Below are 17,999 nucleotides of genomic sequence, written 5' to 3' on the forward strand. Positions count from 1 at the left end.
AACTACTGCGCCTCTTCATCCGTACTTACGGCCTTGTGTTAGCCCACGTGTCCGGAAGTGTCCCTGCTTGCTGTGCTTCTGTTTTCAGTCAGGAAAAAAATACCTCCAGAGAAGAAGCTGAAGAGTTGTTAAACTTCAGGCCGGCTGGAGTGAAGGGGAGGCCGGCTGGGTGACCCGGTGAAGCCCGGGCCTGAAACATGGGCCTCCTGGCGAGGATCCGGAAAGAGTGGTTCATCATCGGGATTGTGTTGGTCATCTTATCCGCCAAACTGCATCCCAGCGTCGGTGTCAAAGGAGGTGAGAGGTTCGAAGTTTTGGAAGTAACTCAAACTAAAGTTAAATTAAGATTAAAATAATCTTTATTTGATGATAAGTTCCAAACAAACGATAGAAAAGCTGTTTTTACCATGATAGCACCAGACTAGAAAAGATTTTCTCAATTTTTACTTTAATGTGAGCTCAGGATGTTAAATTGGCTCTTAGTGTAAAACTTCATACCTTAAATTAATCAACAAAAGTCACTGATTTAATCGGCATAAACATGATTCAGTAACCTTTATTTCTCTTTGGAGAAATCTCCACTTTTAGCTCTATTTTTCGATGTTTTTGCCCTTTGCGCACTAGAAGAATGGTGTCGGAATCTGAGGAAAACTTGTTTAAAAAGTTAAATTCGTACACTATCATGCGATATTTCATGTAAACTATCAATGCCGTAATTAAGCGCACTTCCTAACGATTATATAAAGGTATAACATAATATCCTAAGTCACGGTTATACTTGTAAAACTGAAGATTATTGTAAAATTAGCCTTTTTTCAAACGGAGTTCCTTTGTGTCCTAATAGTTTAAGGGTTATTGGGGTCTGGTTGGCTGTCCTCCACACTGGCTCTATTGTGTACCTGTGTATTAGTGTTGGTCCACACCTGACACTGTAGTGACACGTTGCACTACTAGCACTAATGTCAACACACCCCTCATGTTGCGTCCGTACTGCGCATGTCACAGTTTTAACGTCCTTTCTTTATATTTACCCTAGTTAATCTCTGCTGTGGATATTTTCCAGGTGTAACCGAACAGAACACGGCCGTGAAGCTCACACCTGGGCCAGGACCACAGCTCGAGAAACCCTCTATTATAAGTAGAAAGTGGGGTTTGTTATATTGATTTTAAATTGGTGTTATCTTCACTGATAAACAGAGTTAGAGTGGAGTTTAATCTGTGAGCTCTGTCACTTCTTATCCTGGAGATTAGATAAGCTCCTGTGCTGCTACTGTGAGGACGCTGCATTCAGGTGATACTAGTAAAATACAGCTCCATGCCTGCCATATATCAAGACTACTCAAATCATTTTTTAAAAACACAAAAATAATAAATAAAGTTAAAATTTGCACTACATCTTATTCATTTTTGACAGGTCGATTAATGTCAAAATCTTAATACTTTTCAATACTGTACTTTTTAAAATGATAGAAATCTCCAGTGTTTTATGATGTTGTTTTAAGAATTAATTGTATTAAAATGGCCTAATTTGTACAGTACAGATCATTTGGATGACTTTACTTGTGATTTTTGATGATTTAAAAAAATTACATATTGGGTACCTTGCACTTGTATTTTTTGCTAGTGTTATAGTGTTTGATAATGCTGTTATCACTGTTTTCTGATCTACCCTCATTCAGTGTTTGGGTTTGTTTTCACCCAAATGGGGACAGGGTCACTGGGGAGAGCAGGACATTGACATTTGTCTGTTTTATTCTATTCTATTGTATTCTACTGTGGATGTTTTTACACCTCCATGCAGGCAAAAGCAGAAGCCAGAGGAATTATGTTTTCAGGTGGTCCATCCATCAGTTCAGGCATCAGAAGAATGCTTTGACAGATTTTCCTCTGATTTTGCCCAAATGTCCACCCTCATTGATAAATAAACTGATCTGAATCAGGAGAGACTTAACCACGAGTGAGCAATGATTTATTTTACACATTTTAATAAAAGAGAACTGTGCTATCAGACTGCATCGACTTCATGTACTTGATAGAGAAACTAAGGTGTGCAGGTGGGATAAGCAAAAGACCTGGATATGGACTAGATGCTGAATGGAGGTGGCTGGGGTGGAGGAGGGCCGGGGCAGGAAGAGAGAATGAACGAATAAATGAGTATGAAACAGTCAGAACTTCTTCTGAGCAAGAATAGATGTTTGAGGTCAAAGGTCAAAGTAATCGGGCCTCATGGTTAGCCCTTGCTTGTAAGATTTCTAAGAATTACAGAGCAATAGAAGCCTGGCCCTTCTTCTCTGCTTTTCTCTCACTGTCGGCTGATTGTAAACCAACCACTGGGTGATATTTCCTGTTTCCTCTGAGTTCAATTTTGTTTTTTTCTCTTTAGGTCCATTAAAGCCAGAGATCACCATCGCTTACTTCGCCGTCTCCATTATCTTCTTCAACAGCGGGCTGTCGCTGAAAACAGAGGTAACAGCCTTTAAATTACATCTGTAAATGTTAAAGATAAATGTTTACAATGTAGACGTGATGTCTGAGCGTGTCCCTCTCTCCAGGAGCTGACGAGTGCCCTGCTCCACGTTCGTCTCCACCTCCTCGTTCAGTCCTTCACGCTCGTCTTCGTCCCCATCGCCGTGTGGCTGCTGCTCAAAGTGCTCGCTCTCACCGCCATCGACCAATGGCTGCTCAGAGGGTAAAATGTTTGTGTTAGTGAATGCTGCCTTTATCCAGCCTCTGCTCTACCTGAGCGCTGAGGTATGCACGGAGACAAAGAGCCTCATTCACTAATGCTGCAGGCTTCCTCTCGTACTGGCCTCCTGATGCTGCTTTTTACTGTTCTTTTCCTCAGTCACCATTTTGAATCTCTCCAGTGTTCAATCTAAATCACAGCTTTATTTTAAGTTCACCTTTACTGTTGTTGTAAGCTTCTGGCCCTGAACTTTGATTTATAAAGAAAGAAGAAGAGAAACCTCTCTTCTTCATCGTTCTCTTCATCCTGTCGTTGCCTAGGTTACAGACGGTGAGCTGCATGCCCCCTCCGGTCTCGTCAGCCGTCATCCTAACCAAGGCTGTGGGAGGCAACGAGGTAACACAAACACTCACACATCAACTGGAAATCCTCCTTTAAATGCTTCAGTATTGAAGTTATCAGTGTGGAGGCCCGTTGTCTTAATGGCTGATTCACACGTCTGTTTTAGGCTGCGGCCATCTTTAACTCGGCGTTTGGAAGCTTCCTGGTGAGATCTGTTCTTTGTAAGAGTCAGGAAACATCATTATGGTCTGACTGAGGAGCTGAGGGTGTAATAATGTCTGTTCTCCTGCAGGGAATCATCGTGACTCCTGTTCTGCTGCTGCTGTTTGTAAGTGAGACCTGAAACTGTAAATAGAAGTTCTGTTTATAGTTTGTTTTAATGACGGATCAAATATATAAACATGAGCTACAAATCTGCTGAACACTGTGCATAAAGCCAATCAGTGGTTAGATTCCATCACTACCTGAAACACAGAAAGGATTAAACCAAAAACACAGGGCATTTAATGTTAACCCTTAGATTTAATATTAGTCACACTCAAGCTGCTAAGCACCAAAAATGCACTTTTCATAAAGTAGCTATAAAAATGTTATACGTTCGTATTTTATTCTGCTTTCATAAAGCATATTTTTCGCCTACATACGACCTAACTATTGAAATCAAATATTTAGTAATTTTAAAGAGTTTCATCCTTTACATGCCAGTTCTTTTTTTTTTGTCTTGGTGCCACCATGTTTTTAGTTTGAAAAAACAGAAAGCAGACCTATTTTCAATATACTACATGCAAAGTAAATTTCTTTGTGTTGAATAATTGCAGCTTGGTATATGTCAATGATTAGCAGCAACACAGATTTTTACGCATTTCTATTTTTGTCCAAGGTCAAATACTGACTCTTATGCTGCTAAGTGCCAGAAATGCACTTTTCATACATTACCGATAAAAAATTGTATACATTAATATTTTATTCTACCTTCATTGAGCTTATTTTTTCACGTACAACTGACCAAACTATTGAAATCAAATATTCATTAATTTAAAAAAAAATAGCCCTTTGAATACCAGTTTTTTCCACCATGTTTTTCAATGAAAAAAACAGAAAAAGATAATTATTTTCAGTATGTTGCATGGAAAGTAATATTTTTTTTGTGTTGAATAATTGCAGCCTGGTATATGTCAATGTCAATTTTCTCTTGAACTTGCCATGTTTTTCAATGTAAAACAAAGAAAAAATGAATTATTTTTAGTATTCTACATGCAAAGTAAACTTTTTTATGTTGAATAATTGCAGCCTGCTATATGTCAATGATTTGCAGCACCATTGATTTTTATGCATTATTATTTTTAGTGCAAGGTCAAATACTGACTCTCATGCTGCTAAGTGCCAAAAATGTACTTTTCATACTGTGCCTATAAAAATATTAATATTTTGTTCTACTTTCATTGAGCTGATTTTGTTCACCTACAGCTGCCCTTATTCCATCCATCCATTTTCTAGTCTGCTTATCCCGTGGGAGGTTGTGGGGGTGCTGGAGCCTATCCCAGCTGTCTTTGGGTCAGAGGTGGGGTACACCCTGGACTGGTCGCCACTCAGTTGTAGGGCTGACATATAGAGACGGACAAGCAGGCAAACCTACGGCCAATTTAGAGTCAATTTAGAGTCAAAAAAACCAAATGAGCATGTCTTTGGTGGTGGGAGGAAGCCAGAGTACCTGGAAAGAATGCATGCGAACCCGGGACCTTCTTGCTGTTAGGCAATAGTGCTAACCCCTGCTCCACCGTGCAGCCCCAATGACCTTATTATTGATATCAAATATTTATTAATAACAAAATGGCAAAAGTACATAAAGAACTTGCGTAAATTGTAATTTAATGCTTTTTCTCAAAAATGAGCAAAACTTGATCTGACATTGAATTGGCCACTAAAAGCGTCAGCCCCAGGTGGTCAGATTCAAGAGTTTTTAAACTGTGTTCTGGTTATTTGTATCTCCAGGGGAAGAAATAAAAGTAAATAATGTGGCGTTCTGTTTGTTTTATATATTTTTCTCCTCCTGGTTCTCGTGGTCCAGCTGGGCTCGTCCTCCTCCGTTCCTTTCTCCTCCATCTTCTCCCAGCTCTTCATGACCGTGGTGGTTCCTCTCATCCTGGGTCAGGTACGATCCTCCATGTTTTCTAAAGTCATGCTAAATCTTAATGTCAAAGGCTTACATGTCTGCTGGGTTTGTGTATTTGTTTGCAGGTGTGTCGTAGTTTCCTCAGGGAGTACCTGGAGCGGAGAAAACCTCCATTTGGCGCCGTCAGCAGCGCCGTCCTCCTCATGATCATCTACACTACCTTCTGCGACACATTCAGCAACCCCAACATCGAGCTGGACCCCACCAGCCTGCTGCTCATCGTCCTCATCAGTAAGTAAACAGAAAAAGATGCATGGTTAAAGTTTGCTCTAAAAGAAATCAGCTGAATGATTGGAGAACCAGGTTTTATTTTTGAAGAAACAGGAGATGTTTGAAAATGTCTTTATGCTGGTAACACAATTATTCTTCTGTCAGTAGAAATAAAAACAGCACATTTCAAACACGAACACTGATGATTAAAGTGTCTCTTTGGTTATTTTTCTGCAGTTTTCTCCCTCCAGTTGAGCTTCATGCTGCTCACGTTTGCCTTTTCTACCAGGTGAGCCTCCACCTGTCATGCATCGTCTCCACATCTTATAGAAAAACATCTTTTACACCTTTTAGCACCTGCAAATGTAAAAACTGCCCATAAATGTAATACAAATCTGCAGCCTGCAGTTGCCTACTGTAAACAGAACAACTTTGACATTTTCAGGGTTTTATTACGTTTGTTGGAGGGTAAAAATCACCGTCTCTTAAAACTATATTAACTTACCACAGATGTAATGTCAGAATGAAAAATTAAAGTTGTGGTCATTGTTTATTGTAAGTTAGAGTCACATCAAAAAACATGGTCACAGCAGTTATTTGTTTGCCATGAAACAGGAAGCTTTTTTCTCAGATTCTTAAAACACTCATAGAGCCATGAATCTTTGTGCAAAAATGTTTTGAAAGAGGAAAAGAGGGAGTTATATCAATTCTTCTTAAATTAACCCCTCAGAGGGGGTTCGTCTGCTGACAAAAACACAAATTTTTTCGCATATGAATAAAAATCCCAGGATAAGGCTGCGCTGGCTCTCACTATAAAAACAAGTTACTCTGTTTTAAAGATACAGGGTACAAACTTCCTGAGACTAAAAACTAATTTTGATTGCTCTACCATAAAACAGTGGATTGCTCTCTCTGGGTGGGGAGTAAATCCTTGCCTCAAGTGAAGGACTTCAAGTGTCTCCAGGTCTTGTTCACAAGTGAGGGCAGAATGGACCATGAGATTGATAGCTGTATTGGTGCAGCATTGGCAGTAAAGTATCGGTCTGTTGTAGTGAAGAGAGAGCTGAGCCAGCAGGCCAAGCTCTCAGTTTACCGGTTGATCTTCACCCCAACCCTCACCCGTGGTCATGAACTCTGGGTAACGACCGAAAGAATGACATTGTGAGTTTAGTGGTTGGAATGAGATTCCAGCAGAGGGTGTCTGGGCTCAGCCTTAGAGATGGGGTGAGGAGCTCCGACATCGGGATGGAGCTCAAGTAGAGCTCCTGCTCCTTTGTGTTGAAAGGAGCCAGTTCAGGTAGTTCAGGACGCCTCCATGTGGAGGTCTTCCAGGGTTGTTCAACTGGGAGGTGACCCCCAGGACTCACTGAAGAGATTTTGTTTTTCTCATCTGGCCTGGGAGCACGTTGGAATCCCTCAGGAGGAGCTGGAAAATGCCCCTGGGGATGAGGATGCATGGGCTGATTTACTCAGTCTGCTGCCATTGCAACTTGGCCCAGATAGGTGGAAGAAAATATGTGGATGGGTTTTGGTTATTATACAATAATTAAACTGGCTGGGTGAACAGTGTATTTGTACATTGTCTATAATTTCTTTAGAGTGCTGTTTTGACACGTTTTAACCCACTCAGCTCAGATTCACAGCCCTAACAGTGTTTTAAGACTTGGAAAATATTGGAATTTCTCCTTGTGGGACTAATAAAGGAATATCTCATCTTAAAAAACAACTTCCTGTTTCATGGCGAACAAAAATTAGCCGTGACTAGGTTTTTTGATGTGACTGGAGCTTAAGCTGACTTGAACCCACTGGCAGTGGCTACACAATTCAGCGATGACCACAAATATTTAGTTTTCATGTCTATATTACATTTGTGGGAAATATTTAAAGACTTTAACTTCCCACAAACGTAATGAAAATAAATGTAAGTGCATTAGTTAGTATGTTGTGGTAATTTTGTTATTAATTTTGTAGCAGGCTCTGCCATTATGTTTGTAAATATACTTAATGATAATAAACCATGTGTATTTTTATTGATTTATTTAAAACATGCTAAAAACATCAAAATTTTCCTCTTGTTTGTCTCTCCAGGTCGGGGTCAGGATTCAGCCCTGCAGACACAGTCGCCATTATGTTCTGCTCCACTCACAAGTCTCTCACACTGGGTACTAACTCATTCTGAACTCCAGATTTTATCTTTAGATGCAGATTTGGTGCTAAATAAAACCCTAAAGTTTGCTAATTTTGGAGTTGTAATACATTCGTACAAATGCTTTTTTCAATCAAAGAAGGAGCTGTTAAATGTCTGAAAAGATTTGTTGGAATGAAGGACGTTTCTCATCGTTCTCTGCAGGGATCCCCATGTTGAAGATCGTCTTCGAGGGCTACGAGCATCTTTCTCTGATCTCTGTCCCTCTGTTGATCTACCACCCGGCTCAGATTCTGCTCGGCTCCGTCCTCGTACCAACCATCCGCACCTGGATGACCAGCCGGCAGAAGGTAAAACCAGTGATAAAAACACAGCAAAACACATTCAAACTACAATTCACACTATTCAGACTGAATATCAAGAGGATCTATCTATTCAAAGACGGTCCTTTCAACCCTCAAGTTTGACCTTTTTTAACAGTCACCATTTTTGTTCATTGGGCAGGAAGTGACCATATTTGGAAAAGGTGATTGAATAGTAGTTATATATTTCATTCAAGTAGCTAATTCTTTAGCTGTCTAAATATTCCTTTAAAACATTAGCACTGATTACAGACCGTAAAAGAATTCTTGAATTTGTTTTTTTACGTGCACAGAAAGTAATTTTTCCTAGTAAGATCCTCAGAAGACCACATAAGCAACTTAGGAATAAACTTCAGTAATCAAACCAGAGGTGATACCTAACAGATAAGAGGCCACACCCCTCATAAGCATAACATTTAGCCTTAATATAATTTATATTAAAATTAAAAATTTGTACAGTTATCATCAGTAGAAAATAAAGCTTTAGAGATAAAAACACCTGTTTTTACCGAGCTGTAAACATGTTTAGCTCTGCTGTATTTTAACATGGAGGTCTATGGGGTTTGACTCACTACTGGAGTTGACCTCTAGTGGACATACGTGGAATTGCAGTTTTCCACTTAGATGTTTAATCTATTTTTCAGCCATGGGAGTTTCAGCTTTTCTAACATGTATTACTGGTATGTTGATCCATAACTGTAGTTGAAGATCTGTTAAAGAGGAAATGTCTTGAGAAAAAAAATTTGTCATATTCTTCCACTTCTCTTTAGGTATGTGGAGTATCTACCAACCCACAAATTAAATTTAAGACACGTGGTAAAACCATGGCTGGTTTATACAGGGACGGAAACCTCCTCTGGTGCTTGATCCAAATTATATTTAGACCAAACCACAGTACAGACTCTCATTTAGACACCAGGGGGCGGTGTGTACAGGTAGATAGTTGGTAAGATGTGTCACCTTGAACCGTTACCTGGCCTTCCTGAAAAGGCTTCATTCCAACACTAACCTGTTCACCTTCTCTCCTCTCCTGCAGTCTAGTCTGTTGTTGAGATAGGGCCGCATTCCAACACTACTGAGCTGAGTGAGTAGAGAACAGACTCTTAAACAGTAGCTTAATTCATGGGTTTAATTTATTTTTAAAAAGCCAATAAATGAGAATTAAACAGATGAATATCAGACAAGAATCCAGAGGATCTTGTGCCAGTGTGTCCAGCCAATACTAATTTTTAATCGCTATAGCTGATATATTTAAACCTCTGTCTTGATCTGTGCTCAGGGTTTTTTTTTTTAAATGAGCTCTGAGTGCTGCAGCGCCCTCTGCTGTCAGTTCAACATCCTGCTATAATCTCCTGCTGGACTCACTGCTGCAAACTCCTCCGTTTTGGTGTGTCAGTGTGATGGTGGTGGGTGTTTTCATGATTCCACACAGGGACTGTTACAGCAGAAGCATCAGACCTTTCCCGTCATGCAGCATCACTCGCTCTCTATCCACAACACATCCTTTAGATGTTAAATCATCTCTATGGCAAAGTTCAGGACAGCGGTGTGTCGTTCATGAACGAGCCGGTCCAAAGAGCTGACTCTTTTATATGAATCTAGGGATCTGGATCCTGTTTGACAGCTGGTTTCCTTCCATTTTTCTTTGTTTTTTTAATTCTCCACCACTCATGAAGGGCTCTTGTTTACAGGTTTCATCAGGCCTGCAAGATGTTTCAAGGAGACAGGATATATCAAAGAATTATTTTAGGAGATATTTATTCATTTAACCTTCTGAGACCTGAGCTTTTGCTTGGAATTTATTCTTAGTTTCTCCCACTTATTTAGGAGTAAGTAGGGCCCAATAAGTTAAAACATACACCTCATCTTTAAGCAGGGATTTCTTGGACATTTTTCTTTCCAAATCCACACAAATTCTCTAAAATTCAAAAGAAAGTACATGCAATTTCTTTGTGAGTTCAAAAACACATTTTTAAACTGTCAATTAAAAAGCACCCCAAAATGTATTTAAATGCTTCCTAATTTTTTAGTAAAACCTTATCAAAAAGCCTAATTTTTCCAATTAGAAAACCAAATTCATGAAATTTTTCAAGCAAATTCTCCCTAAAAATTCTTAACAAACTCCCATAAAATAACAAATATTCCCCAAACTTCCAAAAAAAAAGAGAGAAAAATGTACAAACAATTTAAAAGGAACCCTCTCATTTCCTTATCAGTCCAAGAAGTTTACAAACTCATTTCTCGAATTTCCATGAAAATTCCCAAACAAATTCCTCAAATTACCATAAAGATAAAAAAAATCAAAGCAGACTTCCCAAAAACATCCAATGAAACTCTCCAAAACATACAAACATATCCTCTACATTTTCATGTAAATACTTGAAAATTCCCAATCAAATTTGCCCAAAATTCACAAATATATTCCCCAAATACCCATGAAAATAGCAAAAAAAAAAAAAAAAATCAAAACAAATTTTCATAGAACTTCAATTAAACTCCAAAACTTACAAACATATCCCCTACATTTTTAATGAAAGCCCTTGAAAATTCTTAATCAAACTCCCCCAAAATTTATGGTTAAATTTCCCAACTTACATTAAAATGGCAAAAAAAAAAATCAAAGCAAATTCCCCCCAAACTTCCAATAAAATTTTCACAAATATATCCCCTATATTTCCATGAAAGTACTTGAAAATTCCAAATCAAACTCCCCAAAAATTTACAAACAAATTTCCCAAATTCCCATGAAAACACCAAAATGTAATGTCCTTGAATGTCCATGCTAGGTCTTAGGAGGATAAAGAACTAAACACTGCTGAGGTCAAATACAAGCACTCTTATTTATCATTAGTCAAAGTAAAGCAAATGAAGCCAAAATGGCACCAATAAGGGGTGTTTGGAAACCTAGAGGCTGTTTTTCTCTGGCAGACTTTTGTCAAATCATCCAGATCCTTTCAAAGAGACTATAATCCTGTCACTACACTCTGACATCTGGCTCTTTTATTTTAAATGTGAAAAAACAGTGTTTTGTTTGAGTAGAATTTATCAGGTGTTATCTAAATAGTGTTGATGTTGTGTTGACATAAAGCACATTACAAACATGGATACTGAAATTATCAATGCACAACATCTCCTCATTGAAAACAAGTGGACAAGCTCTGCTGAGTGAAAATAAGTGAAAGAAAATAAGGAAAACCTCCCTGACAGACACTCCTGATACTGTGTCATCTCCCTTTTTCCTTGTTCCGTGCCCTTTTGTTGACTGAGAGGATGACAGGAGCATGGAGACGGGCTAAAATCAGCACACTTCTTTGCACTGCATCACTTGCTCGCCATCAGGACATTACAGCAGGAATCAGTGCAACCAACAGGGAACTAATTAAAATCCCATGCTGTAATTAGCATGAATTAAATTACTTGTAATTCTTCTCTGCAGGTTTTTATCTGTACAACCAAAGGACTACCTGATTTTTGATGATAATTTCAGAAGTTTTTGCCACTTTTTTTCCATGAAAAAGACTTTCAGCCCCTCCCTGCACCCAAAGTCTGCCAAAAGCAGTAATAAGACCCTGATTTTATTTATAAACACTTTCATAACTGATATAAAAATGACTCTTTGCAGAAATAAATAAACCTAAAATAAAATGACTGGCCACAGTTTTCATCTTGTTCAGGCATTCAAGCAGCAGGAGTGGTTGAAATCCTGTTAATATTCTAAAATTCTTAAAGCTCTAGAATGAAAAAATAAAAGTGAGCTGTGTGCTTTTTGCAGGGAGGTGAATTGAATTAGTTCCAGTCTAGAAAGCAGGTACAGTCCATGGCCAGACTCTTTATGTTCAATAAATCCTTCCTCTCTGATTTGTTTTAAGGAATCATCGTATTTGTCTCCTGTGGCTTCTGTTGGTGGTGGCGGATTCTTTCTCCAAATTCAAACATTTCTCCTCGTTTACCTCTCCCTCTGTCTCTAACACTCTCTCTCTCTCTCATCTCTGCACTCAGGCGGTGAAACTGTCAACCCTTCAGCCCATCTGACCTGGAACAAAAGAGTTTTTGCTCTTTCTGTTGGAGTCTGGACTTTGGCAGAGGGATACAGTAGTACGTGCCTTATCACAACACAGACCTCAGCACTACGGAGCGGACGAGTTGCACATATCGCCTTTATATTTTTACAGACAGTGAAAAGACTCCATCATATAAATTCTTTTATATTTAAAGTGAAACATCTATTTTTATATGAAGAACCTGAATGGGGGAAAAAAAAACGACCAGCAAGGCAGGAAGGGGCGGAGTTACCGGGACCAAACTTTTCTATTTTTCTCACTTTTTTTCAACATTTTTCTACTTTTTTTTCCCCAGGCTGTTACTGCCAGAAAACCTGGACGTTTGTTACATTTATATTCTTCATGGAAACCAACTGAAGCTTCTTTATCTTATTTTTAATCTACAGAATAATAATCAGGGTGTTTTTGATGCTGTTGAGTCAAACAAGTTCAGACGATGAAGGTATTCTAGGAACACTGAGGGGAACTTATGTTTTGTTTGTCCTTATAATTTTCTGTTCAGCAGTTTCAAGCAAGAAATCAGTATTTTAGTCACTGTTTGGCTATTTGTGATGCAAACAGAAAACCCAGGCATGGCTCTTCATTATCGATCTGTGCTGAATCCAGGAAACATCATGGGTTAGAGGTACAGCACCATATGAACATAGGCTGATGTGCACTTCCTCAAAATCTAACTTTGCCTTGAAAAGCAGATCACAAGCCCTGCTGGGTAGAGTTGTACATCTGGTATTTACTAAAAAACACAGTCCTCTTCATCGGCTGTTTCAGCCACTGTATATTCCATCTCCTGCTATGTCGCCTCTGTTTTCCTCTTTGCAGTAATGGCGGTATAATCGACTGCTGCTCAGTGTTTATCAGCTCAAACTCACATAATACGCCTGGTTTGGGTGCCGCGGTTTCCTTTGCACTAGGCTGTAGAAAATATAGGACAAAGTCTGAGGGAAGTTCTGTTACTGAAGGAGGCTTTTGAGTCCAACTGAGATAGATCAGAGGTGTCCAAACGTATTTTACTGAAGGCAACATACAGAATAATACAAGGCTGATGGAGCCACTTTGTCGTACCTCATCTTTCTTTTATTAAAGTCAGTAAAACCAGTCCAGTGGGGGTTAAGATATGCTTGGTAACATAGAAAAACAATCACAGCTTTCCTTGACTGGCTACAAAGCAAATAGCCAGTCATTGTGGAGCATTTTGGGGTGGTCAGTCAGATTTCAGAGGGGCCTCGGTCAAGGGGAGATGCCAACTTGGGGTGGATCGATCAGGGCTTATACTGATATGATTATTAGTAGTAGCAGAGAATGTGGCGACAAGAACAGGAAATATAGCGTAATATAACGTAATCCCACTGCCAACTAGACGGAGTATTTTAGAGCTGCACAGACACCAACACACAAGTTCATAACAGTGTTAGTCATTATGGCTCAGCTACAGCGTAGATTCAGCATGGAAGTTTGCATCAGGCTTGATTTGTTCTGGAAGTTTACACAAATTTTCATTCACCAGAAATGTCTTTTTGAGGGCGTTATTGTTACATTTTCATGCACATACTCACCGGTCCATAGGAGGCATGTTGGATGTTTGTGAACAGCTGATTTTTGTTATTATAGGTGGCAGCATTAGCATTTGTCATTCTGCTTTCAAAATGATGATTCTATTGTTTGTGCTACCAAGTTTGCAGTGAATCCTGGGTGAGAAAAGTGTTCAGAAATCTAGGCAGGTGTTGTAAAGTTCCTATCAGAGCCCTGACAGACTCAGTGATTGGATAATGAGCAGGAAAATGCCTTAAAGTCTGAGTGTGGAGACTTGCTTGGTTTTGTACCAATTCCAGCTCAGTATTTTTTAAAAATGTGGACAACTCTGCACAATTTGCATCCAGTGCCAGTGTTTGGTACATTTTAGGAAGTAGAACACCTTTAAAAAAAATCATAAATTGACTTAATCCTTGTGCCCTGCTCAAATTTACTACCCGTTGGACTCCTTCGGGGCAAAAATGTGCACGTACAAAAAAACTGCCATTAAATCACTGTACATCAATATTTTTTTCTACTTTTTTTAACCCTTTAGATGCCAGTTTGATTATTTTAAATATTTATGTTTTAAATAAAAAACATAAAAAATGAATTATTTTATATATAATAAATAGTGGAAAGAAGGGGCTTTGGTGCTGATAAGAGTCTTAGATGGGTCAAAGATTAGCGACAAAATTGAATTGATTGCAGTTGTTTTTTTTTTTTTTTGTAGTGCCAGCTTTAACATTAGGGCACCCTCTTTACACCTTCAAGGCAAAAATGTCCATGTACCAAAAACCTGCTATTAAATCACCATCCATCAATATTTTTTCTGCCTTTTTTTCATAAATCTTTTTAACAAATTCAGACCTGCTCAAAGCTACAAAAAAATTCAATAATTCTCAGGATTGTAACCCTTTTAATGCCAGTTTGATTATTTGAAATATTTCATTTTTTACTGCAAAAAAATGCAAGAAGTGAATTATTTTCCATATAATAAATAGTAGAAAGATGGGGCCCTGGAGGTGATAAGAGTCTTGGATGGGTCAAAGATTAGCAACAAAATACCCTCAGAAATACCCTCCTGACATCTTCGAGGCAAAAATGCCCCCATTGACTTCCATTAAAACCACGTTTTTTAATCTCACTGTCACTGCAGTATAAAATCATGCATTCTTTAATGTCAGCATTTCAATGTGAAGAAGTCTAATGAAATTTGACATTTTTACCGTATTCTACCAGATTCAACCATTTACTCATTGTAGGACCATGCATGAAATTCTTGTATTTTTTCCTGTTATATTATGGAGAGTTTGTGTAAGTTTAAAAGGGTTAAAATTCTGAGAAATATTGAAATTTGGTAGTTTTGAGCAAGTCTAAAGTTGTTAAAGAGATTTATTAAAAAAAAAAAAAAGGTAGAAAAAACTATTGATGTATGCTGATTTAATGGCAGTTTTTTTTGGTTGTTTTTTTTTTAATGTACATTTTTGCCTCGAAGGTGTCCAGAGGGTACCCTAATGTTAAAGCTGGTGCTAAATAAAAAATAGAAGTGCAATAAATTCAATTTTGTTGCTAATCTTTGACCCATCCAAGACTCTCATCAGTACCAAAGCCCCATCTTTCTACTATTTATTTTATGGAAAATAATTCACTTTTTGTGGGGTTTTTTTTTTTTTGTAGTAAAAAAATATTTCAAATAATCAAACTTGCATTTAAAGGGTTAAAATCTTGAAAATTATTGAATGTTTGGTTGTTTTGAGCAGGTCTAAAGTTGATCTATGGTGATTTAATAGCAGTTTTTCTGTATGTGTAGATTTTTGCCTCAAAGGTGTTCAGGGGGTACAAAATTCATTGAGAGAGTATGAATGACATTTAAGAGTAAAACATGTTGGATTTCGTAAATTAACTAGAAAGAAAATTTCCTGTGAAAATTCATGCCACAAGCTGTAAAATTGACAAAATGATCACAAATTAAAAAAAAAAAAAAAACATTGAGAAAAATGGCTAAAAATGCCCGATGAGGGCTCAAGGGTTAAATCAGGAACACTCTCGTCATACATTTAACCGTTTTATTGACTTGCAAAATGAATCTACAGTTTATTTGTTGGAGAAGGCTCTGCTCTAAAGATGCTCCTTGGGTTAGTCAAGCTAGAAACTCCCATGTGGATAGATACATTTATGATAATGCACAGTGAATACAATCATAATAGATCAGTTCAAAAGCAATGGATCCATAGTAGCATGAGGGTGAACAAGCTTTATTCTATAAAGGAGGAGGCTGGGGTGGAGGAGGTGATCCGCATTATTGCAGGCAGGGATTTGTGAGAAGTACGTCATATTTAAATACATTGCTGTGATTGGCTGTGAGAGCTGTGAGGCGATTATTATTATCAGCTGGCCGTCAGCTGATCACAGCTGGGCGTGTAAGTACCATGTCCTGCATAAACTAACAGTATAGGCCTTATTTTAAGGTGTGGTGGTTGCTCTGCTTAGTCGATGTAAAACATTCAACTTTCATTATCCACAACTGAAGTAATAATTTTTGGTCCATTGCTACAGCCTTGCTCTTAAACCTGCCATATGTGAGGGTGCTTTGTTGTGTACAAAAACAGACATATCATCCAGTTTAAGCTGAAACTTTGGAGAATGGTTGCATCAAGCTGTTGCCGAGCTATTATCATTTCAAGTCATTTTTCTGTCCATCTGATTGAATGTAAATCAAATATTTATTCACTTTTAGCTCTTTTTTTCTCATGTGTTACTGATTTAATTGACAAACTGCTTTAAAACTGTTTAGTAAAGATTTCCTCATATCTCATTATTTTTATGGAGTTTACCGACGCCTCTGCAGCACAAATGTTTATCCATTGGTCGTCCAGTTACGGCTGACTTTACCGTCAGCCTCTGTTTACAGGGTGATTGGAGTTTATTCTGAGGGGAAAGATGTGGACCAAGATGCGTATGGATCTGTTATTCTACTTCTTTAAATTCAAAGGAATACAAGGGAGTAAACCTGCAAATAAATACTGTCAAACACTTCCACTTTGAATGGTTTCTACTTTTCTAATAGGACAATGTTCATACATTTAAATTTGGTGCTTGTTTAATTATAAACAACTGCAAAACTACCCAGGATAGACATATGGGAAAGAATTTTTTTACATGTTTATGATGGGAACATTTTTACTTATTTCCAGTCTCATATGGATTGGTTTATTTAAGTACTCTAAGGTATTCTGAAGAACCACATTGACATAAATATTCAGACCCTTTCCACTATGTAAGCACCTTTGGCCACAATTACAGTCTTTACCTGAGTCTTTCTGAATATGTGGAAACAGGTTTTGCACACCTGGGTTGGGGGATTTTCTGTCATTCTTCTTTGCACATCCCCTCAAGCTCAGGTTGGAAGGGAACAGTCAGACGTTCGATCGGGTTCTAGTCAGGCCTCTGTCTGGGCCGCTCTGGGATATTCAGAGTTGTCCCTAAGCAGTTCATTGAGGATATCTCTGCACTCTGCTCCATCCAGGTTTCCCTCAACCCTGGTCAGTCTCCCAGTCTCTGCTGCTGAAAAACACCCCCACAGTGTGATGCTGCCACCTCCATGCTTCACTGTTGGGATGGTACTGGGCAGGTGACGAATAGAGCCTGGTTTCCTCCAGACATAACATTTAGAATTTAGGCTCAACAGTCCAGTCTTGAATTCATCAGATGAGAGGATGTTGTTCCTGAGAGTTCTGCAGTTGCAGTGACAATCAGGTTTTTGTCCCCCATGTATTGGCTGGATGACCAGCTCGTGGAAGAGTCCTGGTTGTGCCAAACTTGAGAATTCTGGAGGCCACTGTGCTCTTGGGAACATTCTGCATGGAAGAAATGTTTCTGTAGTTTTCCCCAGATCTGTGCCTGTCAACAATCCTGTCTCTGAGCTCTGCTGCTCCTTTGACCTCATGGCTTGGGTTTATATCATTTTCAGCTGTGAGGCCTTCTGTGAGGAGAGGTGTATGCCCAGTCAGTTTAATTTACCACAGGTGGACTCCAGTGAAGGTGTGGAATTTCACTTTATCTTTATAAGAAACTGAGGGTAGATTAATGAGAGTAAAAATGAATTTTAACTACTGTAGCATCAGGCTGCAACAGAGCAAAACTAAAACAAGTGAAGAGGTCTGAATGCTTTAACATTCCTACTCCATTAAACCAAACTTAAAGCCACACCTCTGGAGACTGCAGTGCTCAAAACTTGTGTAATCTACTATCTTTTCAACTATTAATATCCTGGATGTACAGAGGGATAATATCATATCATGCGATCCTCCACGGGGTCAAATTAGACACAAAACATTTGAAATCACGCTTTCTTTTCATCAAATGTGGAAAACTTCCAGGGAAAGAATTGGCAGGACATGAATTTCACTGACCCAACTGTGTTTTTTCGGACAGATGGCTCTTCTGTCACATAATTTGGATGAAGTTATAACAAAATAAAACCGTGAAAGCCCTGCCAACGGACCCC

General features: G+C 38.6%; 1 protein-coding gene across 2 annotated transcripts; it reads left to right on the forward strand.

Moving 5' to 3' along the window:
* The first annotated feature begins 84 nt into the window (after positions 1-84).
* slc10a7 (solute carrier family 10 member 7) lies at positions 85-14,077 on the forward strand. 2 transcript variants are annotated; one of them, XM_041778661.1, is made up of 13 exons: positions 85-297; positions 2,384-2,466; positions 2,553-2,689; positions 3,007-3,082; positions 3,195-3,233; positions 3,321-3,356; positions 5,097-5,180; positions 5,267-5,432; positions 5,649-5,700; positions 7,500-7,573; positions 7,762-7,907; positions 8,956-9,003; positions 11,919-14,077. In XM_041778661.1, exons 1-12 carry the CDS (start codon positions 198-200, stop codon positions 8,974-8,976), a joined length of 1,014 nt encoding a protein of 337 aa, XP_041634595.1. In that variant the 5' UTR covers positions 85-197; the 3' UTR covers positions 8,977-9,003; positions 11,919-14,077. The 2 variants fall into 2 exon arrangements, with proteins under 2 accessions (XP_041634595.1, XP_041634594.1); XM_041778660.1 differs by lacking the exon at positions 8,956-9,003.
* The last annotated feature ends 3,922 nt before the right edge of the window (positions 14,078-17,999 follow it).

This window comes from Cheilinus undulatus, linkage group 22 (genome assembly GCF_018320785.1).
Source record: "Cheilinus undulatus linkage group 22, ASM1832078v1, whole genome shotgun sequence".
Lineage (NCBI taxonomy): Eukaryota > Metazoa > Chordata > Actinopteri > Labriformes > Labridae > Cheilinus > Cheilinus undulatus.

Bases quoted from the DNA above. Each gene is read 5' to 3' on its own strand.
- slc10a7 (XM_041778660.1), top strand. From the start codon at position 198: ATGGGCCTCCTGGCGAGGATCCGGAAAGAGTGGTTCATCATCGGGATT. The intron at 3,234-3,320 runs GTGAGATCTGTT...GTTCTCCTGCAG, and splicing joins CGGCGTTTGGAAGCTTCCTG to GGAATCATCGTGACTCCTGT. The intron at 7,574-7,761 runs GTACTAACTCAT...CGTTCTCTGCAG, and splicing joins TCACAAGTCTCTCACACTGG to GGATCCCCATGTTGAAGATC.